At 47.1% G+C, this 24,095-nt stretch overlaps 1 protein-coding gene across 2 annotated transcripts; it reads right to left on the bottom strand.

The window, feature by feature from the left end:
• Positions 1–798: 798 nt before the first annotated feature.
• On the bottom strand, positions 799–20,679 carry LOC147638048 (zinc finger CCCH domain-containing protein 6-like). 2 transcript variants are annotated; one of them, XM_086797858.1, is made up of 5 exons: positions 19,527–20,679; positions 3,281–3,499; positions 3,063–3,187; positions 2,847–2,959; positions 799–2,730 (listed from the first exon to the last, which is right to left on the bottom strand). In XM_086797858.1, exons 1-5 carry the CDS (start codon positions 19,659–19,661, stop codon positions 1,589–1,591), a joined length of 1,734 nt encoding a protein of 577 aa, XP_086653984.1. In that variant the 5' UTR covers positions 19,662–20,679; the 3' UTR covers positions 799–1,588. The 2 variants fall into 2 exon arrangements, with proteins under 2 accessions (XP_086653984.1, XP_086653986.1); XM_086797860.1 differs by having other exon boundaries at positions 1,443–2,256; positions 19,527–19,795.
• Positions 20,680–24,095: the final 3,416 nt, after the last annotated feature.

The raw sequence follows: 24,095 nt of genomic DNA, 5'->3' as shown, positions 1-24,095 counted from the left end.
TGGGGTGAGATCCAGGAAGGCTTTCAGATTGTTCCAGACTTTCTAGATGCCTTTAATGAGAGGGCTCTTCTTAGGCTTTATTTGCGAATTGCTGAAGAATAGGGTCATGGCCAACACAAAGGAGTATTCAAGATAAGGGCTGTAGTCTAGAGAGAGAAAGACTCACTATTGCCTATCCCCCATTTCAAAAAGCTTGTCCCCCCACATGCATGTCCACGGAACTGTGGAATGTTGTTAAGGCCACATACTTATGGACAATTTGGGTCAACTAAAACCTGTGGGTCTTTCAACGTGCACAAGGTGATATGATTCATGGCCTCAAACAATGTTCGACTTTGCATATGAGGATGGCTTTGAAGGAGTCCAAGACCAAACTTCTGAAGGAGATCATTGACCTCAAAGTCATTCAAATGGAAAGGATGGATTTGGACCTAATTAGCATGAACAACAAGGTAGTTGAAGTTGCTAAAGAATTAGAGGTCGGAAAGAAAGCAACTATGGCACTGAGCATTAGAGACAACAAGCTGATTCAGTTCATAGTAGAACTGCAACCATCACTATAGAGACACAAGTTAAGTTTCTTTGTAAAAATCTTTTTGAAAAATCTCCCCTTTTATATAAAATCTAATTTAAACAAACTCCTAGCTTTTCATGCTTTTTTGGAGGTGCCACATGGTACAACCACAAGCAAGCATTCAATTTTTCACCTCATTGTTGCCTACATAACAAGGCTATCACAACCCAACAATATTATAAATTTGCAACAGGCATCAAAGAGGGGCAATTGACCCATGTATATTTTAGAAGAATTGAGTTCACTCTTTGACAGTGTAGCTGTATTTTATGCATTTTTTGCTTAAGCATTAGCAAGTTTCTGCTTATAAGTTTGGAAACTTACAAAATTACACGAACCAATCACACTCTTGTTATATTTGGAAGGCGCGGTGTCTACGTGCCATCATGTCTTTTGTTAAGGACCCATGTAGGGTATTAACAACCACTTGCCTTATTTACTATTAACTCCACCACTTAGCTAAGTATGTTCAGATTTTATCATTATGCCTCAATTTAAGAATGTTTAATTTTAAGGGGGTGCCATCACAAGCACAAGCTAGATCTTGCTTAAAATTGCATGCTTTTATTACTCTATTCTCTGCCTTGAGACTGAAGATGGGATTAGCATTATGGCACTTTGCATATTCGAGTGCTTCATGCCCACCTGATGGAATCAAATGCAGGCACATAGCTTTTTGAGGATCATATGGCCAGCTTGTGTACAGCTTCATTGTAGCTTATGATTGTCCAAAACCTCCATTGTACCACTTCATCAAGATGGTGTGGTCACGCACAAGATCGACATCCCCAACATGCACATGAATAGATCTTCAAATGCCCCTCACACAAGCCATCTCACAGCTTCTTTTCTGCACTCAAAAACTCATGGGCTGCCAGCAAAGTCTTCAAAGCAATGAACATTCGAAGAATGACAATCCACATTGTTTTCATATCCTCACCATTACATAGAAGAAAGTACAACAAAAACTTCTGATCATATCCAGCCGGTTTGAAAGATTTCACCATGCAGATCTCACCTAGCTTCTGTGTCTGCAGTGTCCACTTTGGCAGTTTTCACCTGTTGGACTGCGTCCGGATTTGTCCTCTCAAGATGAGGCTTTTCAGGGGCTGTCTCATGCAAAAAGTTGCAGTAAATGCCATTACGGCAGCCTCTTGGTGTATTAAAAAAGAAGCACTGCCTTCTGATCTTTGTGCCAGCAGACCTATCTTGCGGACCTTGATTGTTTCTTGAGACAGCAGCAGCAGATGGAACACTTGGACTGTTTCCCAACCATGGCTGTCCCTTCAATCCTGGAACGGTGGTTGGTCGATACCGTTCTAAATCATGCCCCAGTTTAGCTTCATCAAAAGCCATTGGTGCAGCATTTTGCCTTGATTGAGCTTCATTAGCGATCATCCCAGCCATGCCATGTTGCTGGATGAGTTCTCTTGAGATGTCTTGGCGGGGCAGGGGGTACAAGCGCCCTGGGGGACCAGCAGTTCCGAAAGCTCCCTTGACTTGTCCCAACATCCCCTTTGTTGCACTCAGTTGCTCATGAGCCGGGAAACCCCTACCCTGGGAGTTAGCAGCATTAAGACCCCACACCTGTGTTATCGGGCTTCCTTGCAGCCCCAGCACAACCTTCCCTTCTGATGAATCATATCTTTGCCTTCCTTGCATAGTATGAGAGCTCAAAGAGCCTGCAGCACCAATGTAAGAGCCTTCACCAAATGATTCAATTTTCATTTTGACACCATTTCCATTAGCACTCTCTCTATTCGAAGACATGTTTGAAAAAGCATCTCCAAATTGGTTCCTTAAACTTGGATTAGAGGCCGTCAAGGTTTCAATCAAAAGAGGGTTGCTTAAAATTTTGATAAGGAGGTCATGATCTATTAAAGCGCCACTCTCTTTAGCTTTTACGACGGCATACGCTGCCGCCGCTGCAGCCGCAACATCGGGGTCTGCATTTTTAAAGAAGGTTGCAGTCAAGTCAGGATTAAATTGGCCTACTGCTGAAGATGGACCCGATAAACCTCTTGATTGGCCTCCCAGAGACAAATTCTGAGCATCCTTCGGTGGAGAATAACCGGGGGGATGATCCACAGTGGCTTTATCCCCCAACATGAACTCTCTACAGGGAGAGGAGACAGACTTGCTAGCTCCAGCGCCTCCTGCACGTGTACACATTGCGCATTCCCGTGACAAGTTTCAAGACGACATGAAACCTTGGGTATTCTGTTCTATTCCCAAGATAATAGAGAATACAAGTTCTGTGAAACTTAAGTACCTGAAATATTATCCTCCTCCGTTCCATCCTCTTCATCTTCTATTGGTATCAGAGGTATTTGAGGGACTTGCGATTCTTCAGATTCTGGTGGAGCTTCTTGTAGCTCCGTTGAGCTGCAAAACAGAAATTTTGTGAGTGTAAGTCAGCACACCTCAGGTGGTAACTTATGTCTTCTTTGGCTACAATCTATCAAGAAGAGAGCAAAGAAACAAAGACCTAGGGGGGATTGCTGAAGGGCGAGGATAGATGGCCTCTAACACCCTAACTTCTCGCTGCCCCTGTGCAGTTACTTCAGAACTTTCATTGCCCACTGCAACTTGCCATGATGGATCATACAAAAACTGCAAAATGTTTACAGGATGGTTTCAAAAAAAGTGTTCCATACACACTTGAGTGAATGTAAGTGTTTGACCCCACGTTGCAACATCACCCACCCTTTCAGGAGACCGCCAAGTTATCTGTGCAGCCATCGCAAGAATAGCAGTCGTATCAAGCCTTGCACGCTTCGTAGCAACACCCTCAAACCCTGGAGGCAAATCATCTGCAGAAACCGGAATCAATGCGTGCATAAATTTGGTCTTTTTGGCCTCCAAGAGGTCTTGCAACACCAATCCTGACAAAGAAGGTGCATCCTCTGCTGCAAACAAGCGGACCTGGAACCCAGGCACATTAAGAGTTCAGCTTATCACCACCCAAAGTCAGATCTAAATACTGTCTTAACATGCAAAAACAGACAGAGAGTTTACACTTATAAACAACAATTCTGGGTTTAGCTTCCAAAGAGGAGAGTCCAATCTTTACTACTTCAAAGCCCGCTTGCCATTTTCCATCAGAACACCAGATTTTCAAAGCTCTCCGTTGACTTTTGGAAGGGCTTGGGACTATTTCACACACTATAATGCCAAAACTGTTAGCAGTCATCTCCTGTCTGTACCATATTACTCAGTGAGGGCATCTGTTGTGAGTGTGTGCTCGCCCAGGTGTTCTCCTTTTTACTCATTTTTCCATGTTCTTCCCTGTTTTTTCTGGTCGTGGGGGCTGTCTGTTTCTGGCCGACTCGTCCTATGATGTTGGCCGACTTTGTCAAGAGCTGGCCAACTGATAAACTGCTGGCTGACTGGTGTTTCTCAGTCGTGGGCACATCTGGGGCTGTCGGCCCAGATGTGCCCACGACTGCCTGCCCTAGATAGTATATATGCTTGGCTGCCCCCCACACCAGTTTTTTGTACCGGATCTTGTTGTATATAGCAGAGTTTATACAGCTTCTCTCTCTCTCTACACTTATGCGTTTTCTTTCTCATGGCAGTTGTCTCATTTTCCAATGTGCATTCCGACATCATACATGGTATCAAAGCCCCAGGTGACTTGAAGCTTGGAGACAGTGAGAGTTTGAGGGTTTGCTGTTTTTTGGTGCTGATTGGAGAATTCTTGGGCTGTTCGGGACTTGGAGAACGGGTAGAAGGTGGCCATCGTTGTTGGACAACCACCTTGCATAGTGTTTGCAGCTGCTTCTTCATTTTTTTCCCACCCACGCTCCCTTCACAAGACCTTGTGAACTCTTGAGATGACAGATTTGCTTGAGATGGCTGAGAAGCATGTGAAGATCCCCACTCTCCCCACATTCCCGGTGGATCGACAATTGGACGGGACCAACTATGGCATTTAGAAGGTAATGATGGAGTCTGTCTTGGAGTCTTATGACTTGGCTGATTTCATTGTGGTTGGTGTTCCACGGCCAAAGTTGGAGGACAGGGAGCTTTTACCTTCTAGGAAAGAACGGGAGGCTCAAGCACAGTTATGGGATCATGTCAATGCCCGTGTGTGTTCTTTCATCTTCCTTAATTGCACACCCCAAGTGATTAATCATATCAAACACATGACGCTGACCCGATGGATTTGGCAGCACTTGGCTTCTCTGTATAACAAGGTATCACCCATGAAGCGGATTTCCTTGGAAGAGCAGATACGAGTGATGAATCCTACAAAGTCTTCGATGATGCGGGAGCACATCCTCAAACTCTAGGCTTTTCAGCAGGAGGTTCTTCAGGCTGGAAGGAGATATCTTCAAAGGACATGACCATAACTTTGTTGTATCATCTGACAACTCAGTATTTAGCTTTCGATAGTGGTGCTTCCAAGCACATGGCTCCTTCCCGAGAGTTATTACAAGATCTTCAACGGCAGACATGTCACATCCTCATTGGTGACAAATCCACTATCCCGATTCATAGTGAGGGCACGTTGGAGATTATTCCCGATGGCAAAGGAGGGAAGCATTCCTCCCGGGTTCTTTATGTCCCATCTCTTGGTTTTCATCTTTTGTCAGTGCATGAGGTTTGCAAGGGTGGCATACAAGTGGAGTTTATCTACAAACTCTCAGCGCTCTCTTCTCTGACAGATACTCAGCTCGGTGATTTGTGGCATTTGCGTTTTGGCCACTTGAATGTGGATACGCGACGGCAGGCTTTCCAGGACCAAATGGTGGATGGCTTGCCAAATGTTGGCAACAGGCAAGAACATTGTAGTTCTTGCATTCGTGGTAAGTAGCACAAGGAATCTTTTTCGAAGCAGGCTACTAGGCGGGCTTCGAAACCTTTGGAGTTGGTACACACTGACTTGTGTAGACCTATGCAAATCCCATCTTTGGGAGGTTCTTTGTACTTTATGCTACTTGTGGATGATTGTAGCAGGTTTACATCGATTTATTTTCTTTCCCAGAAGGACCAAGCCTTTGTTCGGTTCAAGGAGTGGCATGTTATGGTGGGGGAGGAGTCTGGATTGTAGGTGAAGACTCTTCGGGCTGACAAAGAAGGAGAGTTTTCTTCTAATGCTTTTTTGCAGTTTCATATGAAACATGGTATCAAGCGGGAGCTGGCCAGTACAAGATTGCCTTCAGAGAATGAAGTAGTTGAGCGTAAGAACCGTACTGTGATGGAGATGGCGAGGACAATGCTGGAGCATCATGATCTTCCTCGTCCACTTTGGAGAGAGGCTAGGCTTCGGCTGTCCATACCCTCTCCGACGACTTCAGTACCAAAGATGACTCCATATGAGGCTTATTTTAGCAAGAAACCAAATGTCTCCCATTTCCATGTTTTGGGAGTGATGCCTATGTTCACATTCCAAAGAAGCAGAGGGGGAAGCTTGACTCGAAGTTCCAGAAGCAGCTTGTATTTGTGGAATAGAACTCAGCTTCCACTGTTGATGAGCCACCACTTCTTGGAGAACCAGATGAGTATGAGGATGATTCCCAAGCTATTGTTCCAGCTAGCTAGCCTCAGTCAGTTGTAGAGATTGAGCCCAAGGTTGGAGATACGTCTAATGGGTCGGTGGACAACCACAAGACTAGCCTTGTGGCTAAGGGCTATGCTCAGCGGCCTGGCATCGACTATGAGGATACCTTTGCACCGACAGCGAGGATGACCACGATTCGGACAGTTCTTGCCCTTCCCTCTTCTCAGTCGTGGCCGGTGTATCAGATGGATGTAAAATCTACGTTCCTTAATAGTGACTTGCAGGAGGAGGTGTATGTTGAGCAACCTCCATGCTTTGAGGTTCCGGGATCAAAGGGGATGGGTTACAAGTTATGGAAGGCCTTGTATGGTCTTAAGTAAGCTCCCAGGGCTTGGAATCAGAAGATTGATTTCTTATTTCTACGGAAAGGTTTTCAGAGATCAGTTGTTGCAGATCCTAACTTGTATCTCTTTCGAGAACGCGGTATGATCACTTTGATTATCCTTTATGTGGATGATCTTATTCTCACTAGCAGTCATGTGGAGCATGTAGTTGTGATGAAGGCTGCCTTGTCAAAGGAGTTTGAGATGACCAACTTAGGCTTACTCCATTTCTTTTTGGGATTGCAGAAACCTTTGAAGACTCTTTGGGACGCAGGATTGTGGATCTTGCGGTATCTGTAGGGTACGAAGGATCTTGGACTCTTCAATGTTGTTGGAGGAGGAACGAAGGACCAAGTCAGACTCCAAGGTTGGAGTGACTCAGATTAGGGAGGAGATCCAGACATGAGGAGATCTACATCGGGCTACAGATTTACCCTTGGCTCAGGAGCTATTTCTTGGAGCAGCAAGAGACAGCCAACTATTGCCTTGTCTTCTTCAGAGGTAGAGTACCGAGCTGCTTGTGGTGCTGCTTGTGAGGTTGTGTGGCTGCAGAGGTTACTTGGCGAGATTGGGTTTCCACAAAAGGAACCGGTCATCCAGTGCGATAACCAGAGCTGTATAGCTATTGCTCAGAACCCGGTCTTCCATGCCCGAACCAAGCACATAGAGATACAATTGTTAGAAGTCATCTCCTGTCTTTATCAGACACTAGGGCCTCTATTGTGGGTGTGCTCGCCCTTTGTAGGTGTTTTATCATTTTTCCTCACTCCCCGTATTTTTCCCCCATTTTTCCCTATTTTTCCAGGGTGTGGGAGGCAGTGTAGGACCTGTCGGCTGTACCACATGCTGGCCGACTGGTCACAGGCAGTCCCAGTTGCTCTTTGTTGCTGGCCGACTGCACACGTGTGAGGGCCGACTCTATGCTGGCCGACTGATGTTTTTTCTGATTGTGGGCATTTCATGTCCAGTCGGTTGTCCATCTACTGACCGATTGCACTCATGGGGCCATATAAAATGGCCCCATGGCCCCCCACCTATTTTATTTTGTTTTCATTGCGGGATCTTGTGTATAGAGAAGAGTTACACGCCTATCTCTCTCCTCCTCTTGTGCTATCTATTTTCTGCACTCTACTTGCTCTTGTGATCTCAGATTTTGTTATCATCTCCGCTGCATATTTTGACATGGTATCAGAGCCCTAGGCTCTTGAAAGATCTTGGGAGTTTTTTGAGCAAGAGGGGGATTGTTACGTTGCTGATTGGTGGACTGTTAGGGACTGTTCGGGAAGAGAAGGGGTTCCACGGCCGGAAGCAGAGGAAGGGGAGTTACAATCAATGAAGAAGGACTGCGAGGTACAGGCACAGATGTGGGATCGTGTCAACGCCAGGGTCCGGTCATTTATCTTCCTCAACTGCACACCAATGGGATGTGTCTCTTCACTGGTACCCTTTCGGCCTCTATTTAAGAAAGGCCCCTGTCTCAATGCAAACAACTCAGTCTTTTCCTGCAGTATTTGTCTTATGTTCATTAATTAAGTCTTAATCATGTTAATAAAGCTATAAAAGCTTTACACTTCCAATCCTCCGAGATCTTGCGTTTGGCTTATTTACAGTCCACGGTCATTCTTTTTTTTTTTCTGAGAAAAGATCCTTTCATTAGTTATATAAAAACGCCCGTAGGGCTACAAAAGATCCTCTCTGCTCATAAGAAAACAGAGCAGAGAATAGAGCTAGGCAGCCAGGGAGACTCTCCCTAGGTGCTGACAAGTACAAGTATCAATACAAAGAATTGAGAGGCTATATCATACAATAGGAGGGGGGGAAACCCAAACGGGTGGCCTGTAGTGCCAACGGGGGGACCCCGCGTGTAGGGTATAGAAGGGGCCGCTGCGCCAAGTGGTGTGAAAGGCCTGGCGCCGCAAGATCGCCTCATCCGAGTCGCCCCGGATGCGGTCATACTGTCCTCGCAGGGTGTGGATCAACTCCTGCCAAATCCCTCGAACAGTCTCTGCTGGTGGCTCCAGTCTCCCCTCAAAGGCCCTGAAACACCGGGCCCTCCAGGTGAACCAGATGGTGAAGCTGCTGAGGAGCTCCCATCGTAAATCCCTCTCCTGTGTCCAGCCGGCGGACGAGAAATCTGGTGAAGGAACAAGGCGAGGCTGGCCCCTAATGAATCTAATGGCCTGGCTGTCCTGCTCTGTCTCATAGCCCATAGCAGGCCCGACCAAGCAGCGGCACCCCACGTATACATACCCTCCGGAGAGGGGGGCCAGAATGCGCAGCATCCGCAGCCAAATCTGCTACGCCTGAGGGCAGTCCCATAGGCAATGTCTCTGTGTCTCCATAGGGTGGCCGCATCGGACGCAGGCCACCAGAAGACCGCTGTAGACAAGCCAGGTGCCAACTGCAGAGCCCCTGTGGGCGACCAGCCACTGGAAAGTTGATATCCTACATGCTTGTCGACTAGCCCAGAGCCTGGTCCAAAAATCCTCCAGAAACTCCTGTGAGAGTCCCTGTAGCCGCCAGTGCCCCGATGTAGCTGGAGAGACCATCCTCCTCGCCGTCAAAATATGTCGCCCCAACCGAACAGTATACTGGAAAAAGGTGATCTCTGTGGCCTCAAGGGATGCATAAGGATCATGCCACTCGTACTCGCCAGGGTCCCACTGGAGCCGGGCCAAGGGGCACGCTGCATATGCCCATATGCGCCAATCAGAGTCCACATCTGCAGGGTCTTGGTCAATATGCCACTTTCGAGAAGCGGCGGCCACTACCCATATCCTCTGAAAGATGCACTCTGCAACCAAAGGCGACTCCACCTCCACTCTCTGAAGTCTGCCCTCATCCTGGATCTCATAGTAGAGGCATCTGCCATCCTCAGTGCAAGCTCTGACAGCAATCAGGATCTCCAACTGTGTAAAGGCTCCCACCCACCGTGGGGCCACGGGCTCGAGAGGCGTGAACCACTCCTCTGTGAGTGCCTCTTGAATGTCATCCCTCATAATCAACCCCCCTCTGAAGTGACTCAGCCTCTCCACCTGGATCTCCTCTGGGAGACTGCAAAAGGCCTGCCAGTCTCCAAAACTGCGTGCTGGGCCTGCCGGCCGCCAATGGTCCCCAGGCTAGACGAGGCCGAGAACCCAGCATATGACCCTGCTCTGTGCGAACCGCTAGGCTCCAGATGAGTGGCTGTCTGGCCCGCTCCTCATCACAAGAAGGAGGTCTCTGAGAGAGCCCCGGTCTCAGCAACTCCCAAGCTCTCGGGATGCTCAAGGCAAATCTGTCCTCCCATCCTCTACTGAGGCCTGTCCTCCTCATCTCTATGAAGATCCATCGTATCTCTGGTGCCCAAGTGCCCCCTGCTGGGGGAGCCTGAGCCTGCAACCGCTGCAAAAGAAGCTCTTTCCAAGGCTCAGCGCCTGGAAGCAGCCCCCGAACAATAAGCTTCCCCAATAAGGCTCTACTCTAATCAACTGGATCTATAATGCCCAAGCCTCCCTGAGCCATCGGAAGTGTAATAACTGCCCAAGCAACCTTTGCGCGGGCTAGCTGGCCATCCCGCCCAGACCAAAGAAAGTTCCTGATCAGCCTCTGTACCTGGCTGATACAAGAGCTCGAGAAGATCCAGCAAGACGTAATGTACCACATGGTCGCTAAAAGCACCTGATTTGCCACCACCACCCTCCCAACCAAGGATAGCCGAGTTGTACTCCAATACAAAAGCTTCTTCCAAATGCTCAGAAGAACCGGGGCAATCTGCTGCTCAGGTGACAAATCTAGTCCAATCTGGCATCCCAAATATCGCACTGCTATGCCAGGAGGAATCCATCTAAAACCCGGGTCTGGGCTCCATGCCGGAGTGGGAGCGCTACTGATCTAAAAGGCCACTGTCTTGCGCCAATTGATCAATGCTCCCGAAGCTGCACTAAAAACCTGGAGCGACTACTCTGCCCGCTGAAGATTGGCCTCCTGGCCATGCAAAAATAAACCCGTGTCATCAGCAAACTCAGCATCGAGCAGGTCCTCCCCCCGAACTGGGAGCTGGAGTCCTCTCCAACCAACCTCCTCTACCGTCAGATACATGCTCATAGCCTCAGCAAAGAAGAGAAAAAGAAACGGGACCAGAGGACACCCCTGACGGACTGATCTGGTCAACTCAAAACTCGGCCCCCGTCCTCCTGCAATCAGCACCTGGCTACGAGCTGTGGAATATAGAGCCGCCACCCCTCGAATCCAACCTGGCTCAAAGCCCAGGCGAAGCATAGTGCCCTCTAAGAAACCCCAATCAACTCTATCGTATGCCTTCTCAAAATCGAGAAGCATCCCAAGCTGGCGGACTCCTGCTCGAGTATATGGCGGGACCCAATAATCTCAAAAAACTCCCCAGTCACTCTATCACCAAGCTGCGTCCACTGAGAGGCCTGGCGGCGATAGTAAAACTCATGTCTCTGCTCCTCTGCCTCTCTAACCTCCTGACGTGCCTGGCTCAGCTGGGACGCCACCCACTCACATGTAGGCTGCTGCTCCTGAAGGCAGCTGAAGCGAAGCAAGGCTACGTCTCAGCCGACGCTCCCGCTCGCGAGCCTCTCCCAGCCGTGTCAAGGCTGCAGCGTGCAAAAAAGAGCTGAGCTCGATGAGTCCCTGGGCACACTGGCCTGCTGCATCTTGGTCAGAGCTCTGACTATCATGCCATATCCTCTCAATGTCCTCAGCGAGACTAGGATCTGTAAGTACCCTCTCTGGGATCCTCAACTGCAAGCTGGTCTCCCGTGTCCTCTCCTCAAGTGTCAAGATAACTGGCGCATGGTCTGAGAAAGAGGTGCCAGCGAGAATGCCAACGGAGCCCCCTCGCTCCCCTAACCTGTCGCCCACATAAAAGCGATCAATCCGTGATAGATTAGTCCCTCCCTGCCGGCGATCCGACCAAGAGAAACTAAGACTGTCCTGAGAGCGGGAGAAGGCCTCATGCTGCCATGCATCAGTGATCCTCAGTGTCATGCAAAATCGCTCCCAAGCTGCAAGCTCCGTACCGTGCACTGTAACATGACTGCCTCCCACCCTATCGGCCGGGTCCTCAAGCATGTTGACGTCTCCCCCGACACACCAATGTGCGGCCTCTGGCAATGCATCCATAACCTGGGTCCAGAACTCTGCTCTAGCACTAGCATGGTTAGGCGCATAGACATTGAGCACGCCAAAGAGCTCATCATGCGTCCTCAGATGACATAATGTGCTCTACCAGGCACAATGATCCCGCGATCCACAATGGCCTGCCGCCATACATCCGCAATGACCATACATACTCCTCCCTGCCCACCCAAGGGGCCAAACCCTGCAGACCAAAAGGTGTCCCATCTACCAGGCATCACCGAACCATATCTCCGGATCTTGCTCTCACCCAAATGGTGCTCCTGCATCATCAAAATATCAATACTGCCCCCAACCAGGCATCTCTGAAGCTCCTGCCTCAAGCAACCACGATAACGTATATAATGTGCGCCGCCAAGGCCCTGTACATTCCATGAGATGATCCTCATGGATGACCTGCTGAGGTGGATGCTGTCTCAGCCGTACGACGGGCCTTCGCAAGCGGCTTGGATGGAGAATAGTCCCCATCCGAGCGGCTACGAATCTGCCCACCCGGTGTGCTGCAAGAATCTCGAATCAGGCGCCAGTGGCTGTGTCCCATGGCGACTGCCTCCCGCTCAGACAGAGCAACCTCGTGTATGCATACATATCCAGGGTCGCGTGCTAAGTCTGCCACTATGCGAACGACCAAATGTCGAATCCCTGAGACATCCACACTCCCGGGATCAATGAAAAAATGAGCCAACTCCCATAGTCGGCCTATCACATCTGTCACCTCCAAATCGCTCACATGGTGCGAAAAATCAACTGCCTAAGTCTTTAAAGTGCTAAGAGAGAGCTCCAGAGTCCACTCCCCGTCGCGTGGGCCACAGAGAGGGAATGAGAAGGCCACCGCTGAATCAAGTGCCTCCTCCCCGCAGGCCGGAGGTATCACTACATGAACTCTGATGGGTGCTGGCTCATGGGGGCCCTCTACTCCAAAAAGCCGTGTGAAGGAGTAATCAAAAGCCTCCGAGCGCTGTCTAGTGTCGAGACGACTCAGCCGACTGCGGATAGAGGATATCCGTGAAGCCCGAATCGGCATGGTAAGTCTCCTCTGCGGTGCTCGAGCAAGGTCAGTGCTCAGAGCCCTCCGCACTGCAAGTGAACGCCAGGGGACTGCCAGGGCCTCCCAAGGAGCTGAGGCGAGCGGGGGGGAGGGAGGGGGGGGAGAAGGGAGTGGGGAAGGAGCCGCTGCCGAAACCGGAGCGTGGACGGGAGGAGGCGAAGGTGGAAGCGAGGCGGGACGGGGGACGAGGGAGGGGGAGTGGGGGTGGGGGCGAAGGAGGGGGTGCTGGCATCTCCTGGTCCTCAGTCAACGCTGGGGTCTCCTCCTGGAGGGGAGCAAAGCTGTTCCTCACGAGAACCCAGTGATGCTGAGACTGTGGCTGCTGCTGCATCAGTCTCTGGGCATGCTGCTGTGGCTGTCTCCCTCGACGGCGCCCCTGTAGGCTGCCACTCCGAGGTCTCTGTGGGCTGAGCAAGTGTCCCGGAGGCTGCCTGCCGAGCCGCATCTGTGGGCGGGCCATCAGGGGCCTGCTGCTGCGGGGTGAAGGTCGGGGTCTCCCGCGAGGGCAGGCCTTGGCCAGGTGGCCGACCTGTCAGCAAATAAAGCACTGGTTCGGGAGCCCCGAGAACTCCACTCTCTGATCAATCCATCCCCCCCTATCCTAGGTTGCTGAATGACCTTCGGAAGGGAGATGTCAGGAACCAAAACTCTGACCGAAGGTAGCCTAGCTGCTCTAGCCACCACTGAAGCTGCAGTGGGGCCAGTCTCGAGCACCGAGCCCACCAGTGCTCCTAGCCTCGAAAGGAGCGGAAGGTACTCGCGTCGGAGTCCAGGGAAGCAAACTGTAACATGGAAAAGGCGCTCTCCCTGCTCGGCCGCTGCTGGGTCAAAGCCATGCTGCCAAGGTCTGAAGAATGCCCGAGCGCCCCTGATGTCAAGGGGACTCATGGCTAGGACCTGGGCCACGCTCTAGGCAGTCTCGAACTCGATCTGGTAGTGTCCACGGCCCAGTAGCTGAACGTCCAAGATCTTGCCCACATCTGCAAGAAGGCGGGCCTGGAGAAGATCCCGGATCTCCCCTCTGCTGGGGCGAGTGCCGACTATACGGCAGATGGTGGAATGTGCCTAGAGGCGTTCCACCTCTGCGGCGGCGAGGCTCGCTTCCTCTTCTGGGTGGCGAAAGAGAATGCCTGATGGGGGTATCCTCAGGGGCGGGCGAGGGGGCTGCGGAAGAGTCCCTCTGAGGTGGGGCGAGAGGAGCCTCCATCAGAGTCTGAAGCTATGGCGAAGGCGGAGCGAATGCGGAGAGACCTGCAAGACCGAGCTGCACACAAAGGGCAGAGGGGGAAGGCGGAAGGTTAAAAAAGGAAAGAACCCCCAGGGGGCGGAAAAACCAGAAAGAAGGGGGGGGGGGTAAGGCGGCGAAGAAAAAACCCTAGGGGGGGGGGGGGGGGGGGGGGGGCGGAAGCAGCGCGAAAGGAGGGGTGGGGGGAAAGAGAGGGCTGGCGGAGGGAGGGACGGGGCGCTGAAGAGGGGAGGGGGGCGCGATGGCGAGCAGATGGGGGCGGGCGCTTCAACGCAAGAGAGCAAGGCGGAGGGGGGGCACATGGGCAGGCGGGGGGGGGGAGGGGGGGAAGGACGCGTGGGTTAGTATGGGGAAGGGTGTGCAGGCGGGGGGAGAGCGGGAGCTTCAGCGAGGAGCAGATCCAACCTAATGAATTCTTTTAGTCCACAGTCATTCTCTCTAAAGTAATAAAGCAAATACTATCTCGTTTTCGGGATAGAGGGCCCTTCAGTGGGTAATTTGGGACCCAATCTAGTGTACAGTTCTCATATATCTCTCTCTCATCTATTTAAAGTTTGAAGTATTAAAGTGGATTGCTAAACTCATGAAACTCAAGATACAGAAGACGGTGTGAGCATTTGTGTGACAGGATCCTCCAATACAAAGACTTCCGCTGCATATTACACAGGTACAGTTGACAGAAGCTTCTGCGTTTTTTGCTACAGGAGGATTTCCGGGTGTTGTCCACCTCTACTCTTGGTACAAAGCTGGAGCAAATAGACTCTACTTCTTCTGAGGGTATTTTCTTCTTGGAACTGTAAGCTTCTAGGGTTTTCTGTGGCACTGTGTTTACATTTGGGTTTGGCACTGATATTTGATGCAGCACGACACAGCCTACATGGTTGTTTTCTTCTAGAGAAGCAATGTACCTAGCAGCTTGTGCTATTGTTTTTGTAGCTAAGATGCTGAGGAGATTGCTTGTGGAGCTTTCCTGGTACCTGTTGTTGCTGCATTCTAATGTCTTTGACAGAGGATGACTTCTTCGGCTTCTCTGAATTTGTTCAGCATCTGGTGTTGAGAGGGGGTGTTACCATATTCATCCCCAAATTCTGCTCATGTATGGTGTCCCCTTTTGATCCCTTTTATCGCCCTTGGTTGTGGGCTGGCCACCCCTATTTTCCTGGTATTTTTCCTAAGCCGAGTGACTTATCTCCAGTCAGCCAGCTCCTACTTGTCCAGTCGGCCAGCCCTCATGACCTATATATAGGCGGGCTAGCCTCTTCACTTTCCATATAGCTTAGTCACCTTTTGTATCCCTCACTTATGAGACTAGTTTGTCTCTTGCTCGGGATTGCTTCATTGTAGTATATTCAGCATAGTTGCTTCATATCTCTCTCTCTCTCTCTCTCTCTTGCACATCTAAGATCAGCACACTAGTGCTTATCTTGCTTCAGCTCTGTGCACTCTTTCGAAAGCAGCATCAAATTGCTTGACAAAGGATAAAGCTTTCTAAGTGTCCCACTTTCCATAAAAAAGCATCAAACTTGACGCTCTTTTCTCCCGGCTTGAAGTCCATCTTGCCGATTGATGAAGGCTCCTTTGCCTTCCTTTCCATTACCTGTGCCGAAGAAGCTGCACCTGAGAAAGCAAGCCTAGGAATAGCCTCCCTATTTCCTCCACGAGAAATAGACCAGGTAGCTCTAGATCCTTCTACAATGGTGACTCCTTTGGTCCGAAGATAGGCTTTAGTAGCTTCAACTCCTTCAGCTTCGGTGACTCGATCCTTGATGAAATCTTCAAACATTCAAGCCCTTCTTTAGTTTTGTTCCTTCTTGGCTCTCCAAGCAAGGAATTCTTCATCTTGAATAAACTGTCTAAACTGCTGAAAATCTTAGTACTTTGCTGTGATGTCATGGCCACAGTTTCATGAGAAATAGATTGACGGCCTTGATTCCCATCTTGAAGTCCTGTATTGGCCTCGTAGTTGTTCCCCTCTCTAGGCCCTTGGTCTCCCTTTGCTCTCGACATGGCTTTGTCACCCCAAGAAAGTTTTTTCAAGAGCAATCCTGCTCTGATACCACTGTAAGCCTAGCGGGGCGTGCCGTGACAGACTCAACGTATCCAAGAGATAAAGATATATATATATATATATATATATATATATAGAGAGAGAGAGAGAGAGAGAGAGAGATTAGGGAACTTTGCACAAAACACCACATTAAGCGAGGAACAAGCCCTGCCCCCTTTCAGGAATTTATTCACGAACAATCCATGGGCTTTTCCGAGCCTCAACTAATACAATCAGTGAATACAATATCAAACAAATATGTCGATGAAGAAATCTGAGTCGATGTCGAGGTACAAGATCTCTGATGCTGAGCACACCGCAAGGATGACCACAAGAGTCTCTCACCAGGCTAGTACCAGATCCAATATCCAAATCCAAGTCCAAGTCCAAGTACACTCAATACCCAATCTATAGGAAATCCTCAAGAAAGCAAACTCCAAGTTGGCGATGGAATCCTTATCCCGGATGGCGGATTTCTAAACCTGGAATCGAATCTCTGCCCGAAAAGCTGAAGAATACATGGGGCAACGCTGGCGGCTGAGGGCGGTGCTCGCGGCAGTATTGGCGACAGCGGCGGAGTTGGCCGGAGCTGGTGGCAATGGACTGATGAGGAGGATGGTGATGAAAAACCTTGCTCTTCACAACCTTTATGCCAAAAGAGAGGCTCAAGGTTCCTTTTTATACTTGGGGAGAGCCCCGCTTTTTGCCAGAAAGGCTTTCCTACTTTTTGTCCAAAACTAGTGCTTTTTCTTGAGCCAACTTCATGATCCATGTTCCCATGCGTTCATCAACCTGTCCATGCATCCCAGCATGTGTTTCATCATGTGAAACACAGCTAGGAGGGCCAAATAGTTACAAGGTGTACCAACGTTATCCTCAGGCCCAAGTTTCTTTTTGAGTCTACTCACATGAAAAACTGGATAAACTTTCACATTAGGAGGCATTCCATTGAACCTGATGAGGTCGTTGAACCTTGTACAGGTGATGTTGCGCGTGTTGCTACAGTGCTACACCCATACCAACATTGGAGGATTCCATTCCCTTGCTTAGTGGCTTGGGCCGAGGGTAACAATTTTCTTGGATTTTATATTGTATTTGGAAATCTAATCACCCTCTACCTTGTACCCAAATTCATTATTGGAATAAAGAATTCCTAACCGTTCCGGCCCTAGTGTGGTGTACTATGCTTAATTTGTGTTGCGTGAATTGGTTAAGCGTTGTTCGGCGTTATTCTCATTAATAGTTATTTAACCACAAGTTTAGGGCTCTTAATCCGCTGCATCAGAGCCGAGGATGTTGTCCCATTGTGGTGGAAAAAGTCCTCTCTTGTGCTAAGTAGCTATTAATGGAGTTAATTAAGGATGGCTAACCATTCACCTTCACATGTGAGTGACTCTTAAAGGGTTGCAAACCAATTACCATCTCAAGTAAGTGCTTCTCCCGAATCTCAGCTGGCTGTCCATTTGGAGGTGGCCCTGCAACAAGATATGGTGAATAAGGAGCAAGAGATGGAGAGACTCTGGGAGCCACTAGAGAAGCAAGAGGCCATCTAAGAGAAAGCTACATCTAGATTAACTTGGATTAGCCTTGATTAGCTTGGATAGAGAAAGAAAGCTGAACATCTAGGGTGTAATGTCATAAAGGTCATAAAAGATCATAAGAGATATCAAAAGGTATCAAGGGTCATGGGCATGCTTAATACCAAGCTAATCCCTTGTGGGAAACAGCTTAAACAAACAACTTAGGGCATGAGCAGGGCACAGGAGGACACCAGAATGGATCCCCATGGATCAAGACCAGGTCGGCCAAGATTTCAAAGCATTCAGGGCTGGTCGGCAGCTTTAATAGCATTTCATGTCTATTGGAGCTGGCCGACAGCAGTCAGCCAGCATGATTGGGTGTCCAAAAGCCTATATAGGCTTTGCCAAGAATCAATGGTTCCAAGGGATGATATGCCCACAACATGCTAAAAATGACATTTATGCAAGCGCTTTCATGTGTGTGCAACTGCGGGTCTTTGTCTGCTGGCCGATTGGTCTCTCTATGCTAACCATGCTAGCCAACTCGCCTATAGGCTCACCAATTGGGTCTAAGGCCCATGGCTGGCCCTTGCTACCCCTTTGTGGCTCTCGGGCAACCCTTAGGTAGCTCACCTAAGGCTGAGCCTATGCCTATGATGCCTAATGCTTGTTATAGAGTCCTATACTAGTATGACCAACATGCTTTGTTCTCTAAGTGGGTTAAGTGACACATACCGACATCTAAGGCTTCAGATGTGACTTATGTAGCTCGTGCCTGACATGTCCTTGGACTAGGGCTCACAATGGGGTCACGACATGCGACAAATAACTCCCTAAAAGATTCTATTGATGTACACATGTAGTTGTCACAACGTGCACACCCGTGCCATGGCATAAAACTCAGCATATTCAGTATATTCCCTGGTTTAGACAGCATTTAGGGCATTAACAAGGTTATTACAAGGTCTTATGAGCAGTCGGCAGCAGTATGGGCACAATCGGCAGCATGAACAGCATCAAGGCCACGTGTGAACATGAGACAGCACTTAAATGCTGATTTCCAGCAAGTCATGGACATACAAACAGGCCGACAGCCCTTCTTTTGGCCGACCTGCTCTCCCAAGGCCTATATAAGTGTTAGGCATCATTTGCACAAATCATCTATTCCCTCATTCATCAAAGTCTAAGATATTTCTTAGGCTTTCCGAAAAGCCCACGTGTATGGCAAACTTTTTGTCCATGTTTCATTTTCAGATTCTCCATACGCACAGAAGGCAATGTTTGCATACCATGCAAGTCCTGATGATGTGTGTCATTGATGAAAGCTTTCAACTGTCAGCTCTGAAAGCATACTAAGTGACTCACCTGGTTGTCCATAAATGCATGTACACCACCACGTTCCTGAGGCTTTTGTTACTAAATAGAGCATCCAGCTTTATAAGATCAACCTCAAATGATGAAAAGAGTGCATGCACATAGAGCATCAGTTTGTGACTTCTACTTCGTGGGGGTTTCAATGGTTGGTAATCTCAAAACTAGGACTAGCATTAACAAGTATTGAACTTCTAAGCCTTCTCTGATTAACATGGTCTATAAGTACCCACTTCAAGCATACTTGTTTATTCATAAAAACCACGCGGAGATAGTGAAATTTGACATCATAGTAAAAGCTCTAAATGCCCATCATGAACAGAATTGTTTTAGATAGACATATAAGTCTAAGCTTGACAGAAATTGGACCCCAAACTATAACTGTAGGTGGCACCAAGAAATCCAAAGGACTTTCCAACAAAGCCATTAAAAGAACAAAAAAGACAACCTTTTCAGCATTAAAAAACGGATGGCTACAGCAACATACTATGTTATGGTGGACGTTAAGCAACCACATAATATAGCCTTGCTGTGGTGGGACACTATGCAATCAAACAATGAGCTTTATTATGGTGGACAAAAGCCAATCAAAAATACTGTGCATGAGTAACCAAACATTAAAGTTTGGCTTTCATCTTGTACACAAGCTCAATAAATTCCACACTCAAGCAAAAAGATGAACCAACCTGATTCAACTTGTCTTGAGTTGCCCAGGTGACATTCTTTACTCGCAGCCGCTTTTTATTGTCGTCTAATTCCTGATGGGTAACCTGGACAGGTGGGGAGCCGATGCTGGGCGTCCCGGCTGCCATGGTTGTCATTTGATAATATACCTGTACTTGAAAGATCCTCTCACCTTAAATGCAGGGTTTTGATCCTCTTCTCAATTCAATGTAAGGACTCAGCTGAAGTGGCATTCACATAGCCCACTTTATAGTTACGTCTTATTTTAGGTGCTGATGGTGAAATGTAAATAAGTACACATTAGAGGTGCACATCCAGGCTTCCCTTTATGATGCTTCTTTGTGGGTTTTAAAGAGGGACACAATAAGTACCCTATAGGGGCTGAATATTTTGATGCCCACTACTTAGCTTTTCTGAAGAGATTGAAAGTTAAGATCCAATGTTGCTCCCTGCACTTGGATGCAGCTGATGAACGTTCAGATCATCTCAAGTGTTTACTTATCATTTAAGCCTTTTAGGCTTTGTTAAGCCTTCATTTGGCCCTTGTTAGGCCTTCTTTAGGGGCTTTCGGAGCCTCCTTTTAAAGGCTAGTTAAGCCTTCTTGTTGGGCCTTGTTCTAGGCCTTGTTTTAGTCTCTCTGAGGCTCAAAGCCCTAAACGGAACTGCCCTCAAAGACCCAACTCCAAAGCCTTCTTAAAAAGCTACCATATGCTCAAAACTTAAGTGGAGAGCTTTCATTAGGGGATGGGTTTGCCAAGGATATACGGCCAGCTAGGTCCCCATTTCACTTTTATATGAAGGCTAGAAACTTTCTTTCTACAGTGCCCCTTATTTGCAGATCCCTTTCCCAAAGTGTGCAGGGAAAGTGATATTTTATTGACAAAGAAAGGCTTTGAATAAATTAGGGGAAGAGGAATGGTTCAAAGTGGATACTGTATGCTAGGGGTACTGTTCTTGGTGAAAAAAGACGCGGGGGGGGGAGAGAGAGAGAGAGAGAGAGAGAGAGCAGAAATGTGTGGGAAAATAGGGTTAGCAGCTAAGAGGAAGCATTTGCGTTGAGAAGCATAGGGTAGGGTTAGGGTAGAGTTGGGTAATTAACATCAAAAACAGAGCCTAAAGGCGTGAAAAATGAGGGCAACCAAGCCTCTAATGCGCTGTCAAATCCGAGGGCTTTTTCTTTTCCCCCTTTTATTCTTCTTCTTTTTGTGGCGGTGAAAAATGTGACCAGAAACTGGAGGGTTTTTGTGTGGGAAAAAAAGGTAGAAAATGCGCCTTCGGGTTTAAAAATATGAGGCTTTTTTGTGGAAATTGAGAGGGGAGAAAATGAGATTTTTTGAGCGAAACAAATTCTACTGATCGATTTATGTGAAAAAAAAAACAGAAAATAGTGGAAACTGCGAATACTGGTGGATCAAAGAGAGCAGAATTCTGTAAAGATTAAGAAAGCTCAAAAAAAATTGGGTAAGACATTGGAGAATTAAGAAAAGGGGTACTGTTGTGTAAGATTGGGAGTTCTGCAGCGACCGGAAACAGGGCCTTTTATTTTGCAGCGTTTGGTGAGAATTCCAGCGCCCAGAAGAAAGCTCAGGAATTCAGAGAAAGAAATTTGTGTTGCAAACCCACAAGCGCACAACAAAAATCAGAGGGGCTTGTTTAAATTTTCCTGCTTTTTTTTGCTCCCTGCTCTGCTAAGATTCTGCCGAGGGGATCAAAGCGCCCACACGCGCGTGCCTGCAAGATCAGAGAGAGAGAGAGGATCTGCACGTTACTGCCCAACTCTAGGAGCTTAGAAGCGCGGAAGGAAAGGCAGATCTGATGAATCTGAAGGTAAAGATAGTATATATTAAGATACACGAGAGAGAGAGAGAGAGAGAGAGAAGCACGACTTTTGCTCCTTTAGCCATGTTCATTTACATGGTCACAAATGGTTAATAAAAATAATAATTGGGGCTTAAAATCATGTAGCTAGGTAATTAATTGGGGCTTAAAATCATGTAGCTAGGTCATAAATTAATTAATTCACATTTCTACTAATTCCATTTATTATTCAATTATTCACTCTCTCTCTCTCTCTCTCTCCCCTCCCCTCCCCTCTCTCTCTCTCTCTCTCTCTCTCTCTCATAAAGCCTCAACCACCTCACCTTAAGGTCACATGGCTTTCCACCATGACACTATTTTGTTTGCCACCTTGGTTAAATTTCTCTAGTTGAATTCCACCCACCCTTTAAATAATGGATATGCTTGTATGAATGAAGCACATGCTAGGGATCGCTTCACAGAGGGCACACTCTTGTGCAATTTGGAGTTCAAGGTCGGGTGGACTTAAATATTGCCTGTCCCATGGGTTTCACAGTCAATTTGTCCCATGTGGGTAGTTGTGGACCCATTCCTTTCACAAAAACAACTAGGTGCATGCTACTTGTTTTCCGTGATAGGCTTCTATAACCTTTCTAGAAGAAAAGGAATGCATTGGATGTGCAATTCACGGAGTGTTTAAGCATAGACATGTTCATGTATGATGAGGCATGCCAAACAACATGGAAAGGATGATACCCATCTGCCATCTCGTTTAAAGGCATGTCATGCTAGGCATCTTGACTTTAGACACCACATCGCACCTTCTTCATGGGCATGTGCCCTTTGTGAAAGTGCTCAATACGCATGTGGCCATGGAATGCGCAACCAAAAGGCTTTTCCTTCCAAAGAGCCATGGCATATTGAATAATGTCGTCATTTCTTGTATAAAGCAATTTCTAAAGGCCTTCATCCCATGGGACATTTTCCTCATGCATTGGTAAATGACTTGTAATCCTTTCATCTAAGCACTCACCCATGGGATGGGTGGGCCATTTGTGTAAAAACCTCAAGTCATCTTCGTACATTGAAATGTTTGAGCTCTAATTCCCAACCTTTTCCTCCTTGGGAACTACAATAAATTAATAGGATTGAAAAGAAGCCTCATGCACAACCCTTTAAATTGCTCATTAAAATAAATGCTTCTTTCAACATTTTCAAAATGGCCCTTTTCTACAAAAAAGGACCAAATTCAACTTATGTTTATCTCTAGTCTCTACGCTCCTATGCAACACATGCTACAAAGAGCTCTCTACTTCATGTTACTAAAAAACCACCTCACATAACAAGCAGCCTTATACTTAACCATGTAATCTGCTCTTTAACCCCAACAACACATGCTAAATATATTATTCCTATAAAAACATGTAGGTTGTGGCTTTTCATTCTTAAGAACCAAGCCTATGGGCAATATTTAAAAAAATCAATAGTGGTCTTTCTAGCTCTATTTAGCATACCATCACAAAAGTGTGAACTTTTAGGACTTCTTTAAGCTCCTACAAAGCTCTTTCCTTAATGTTTTTTCTTGCTTTTGTAATTTGCTACTCTTTCTTTGATGCTTGATTCTACAACGACCATACGTTTTGATCCTTTCAAAAGTAGTCACATGAACTTCTGTTGACAAATCAAAAGGCGCTAGTGTTTTCCTTATTTAGTTCATCAACAAGCATCCATATGACTTATAAATATTTAAACTCCACTAAATAGCATTAAAGATAAATATGTTGAGCTCGTTTTTTGCTAATCTCTTTACTTTGACCTTTTTGCAAAGGTCAAAGTAACATGTTATCAACACCCAACTTCAACATACATAATTGAAATGTCAATCATTTGTTAGCAAAACCTTTAAACACCTATTTCTCATCCTCTTGTACTAGCCAAACAAGAGATAAGAGACTTCCATTTGTTCTAATGATATTTTTCCATACAACAAACACTTCTTAGCCCTTTTTGTAAAGGTCAAAGTAACATGTTATCAACACCTAACTTCAACATACATTGAAATGTCAATCATTCGTTTTAGCAAAACCTTTAAACACCTATTTCTCATCCTCTTGTACTAGCCAAACAAGAGAGTAGAAACTTTCATTTGTTCAAATGATCTTTTTCCACACAACAAACATTTCTTAGTGTTTATATTAGTTCTGGTCACTGATGGTTCCTTCAACTTTTATCCTAAAAGCATTTACCACCACCTTTTAGAATGGGTGATTCTGCTTGGTGTGTCTTTCTATGACACATTGTTACTCCTTTTGCATACACTCTTTGTAATCCCCACCCTAGCTTAGATGTTATATGACCAAAGGCCCATCTTTACAATGAAAGCCAACAATATAAGGTTTGTGTATGTAATGAAAGCCAAGCATATAAAGCTTGTGTATGTAATGAGAGGACATGTTTTGGGCATCCAATAAGTGTGAGCAACTAGCCCAAAAATCCCACTTGTATAAAAGTGACTTACTGAGCTCTAGCTTGGAGAGCTTCTCTACTTGATTTGTTTTGTGATTTCTTATCTCTTTCTTGTTTCCATATCTTGCATGTCTATGGCTATGAGTCTTATTAGCATGCTTACATGATTGTGTCAGTATGTGTGTGTGTGCATGTTGAGAGCTTGATGCTTGCATGATTCTTGTCTTGTGATTAGCTAGTTATGGAGATTGAGAGAGATATAGTGTAGGTGGGGAGAGAAAGCTTTCTAGCCTCCCACTCGCGTGAGA

Source organism: Cibotium barometz, chromosome 5 (genome assembly GCF_041138505.1).
Source record: "Cibotium barometz isolate CiBa-2024 chromosome 5, ASM4113850v1, whole genome shotgun sequence".
NCBI lineage: Eukaryota > Viridiplantae > Streptophyta > Polypodiopsida > Cyatheales > Cibotiaceae > Cibotium > Cibotium barometz.
Note: the sequence above shows the minus strand (reverse complement) of the source record. Positions and strands in the feature narration are given on the sequence as shown.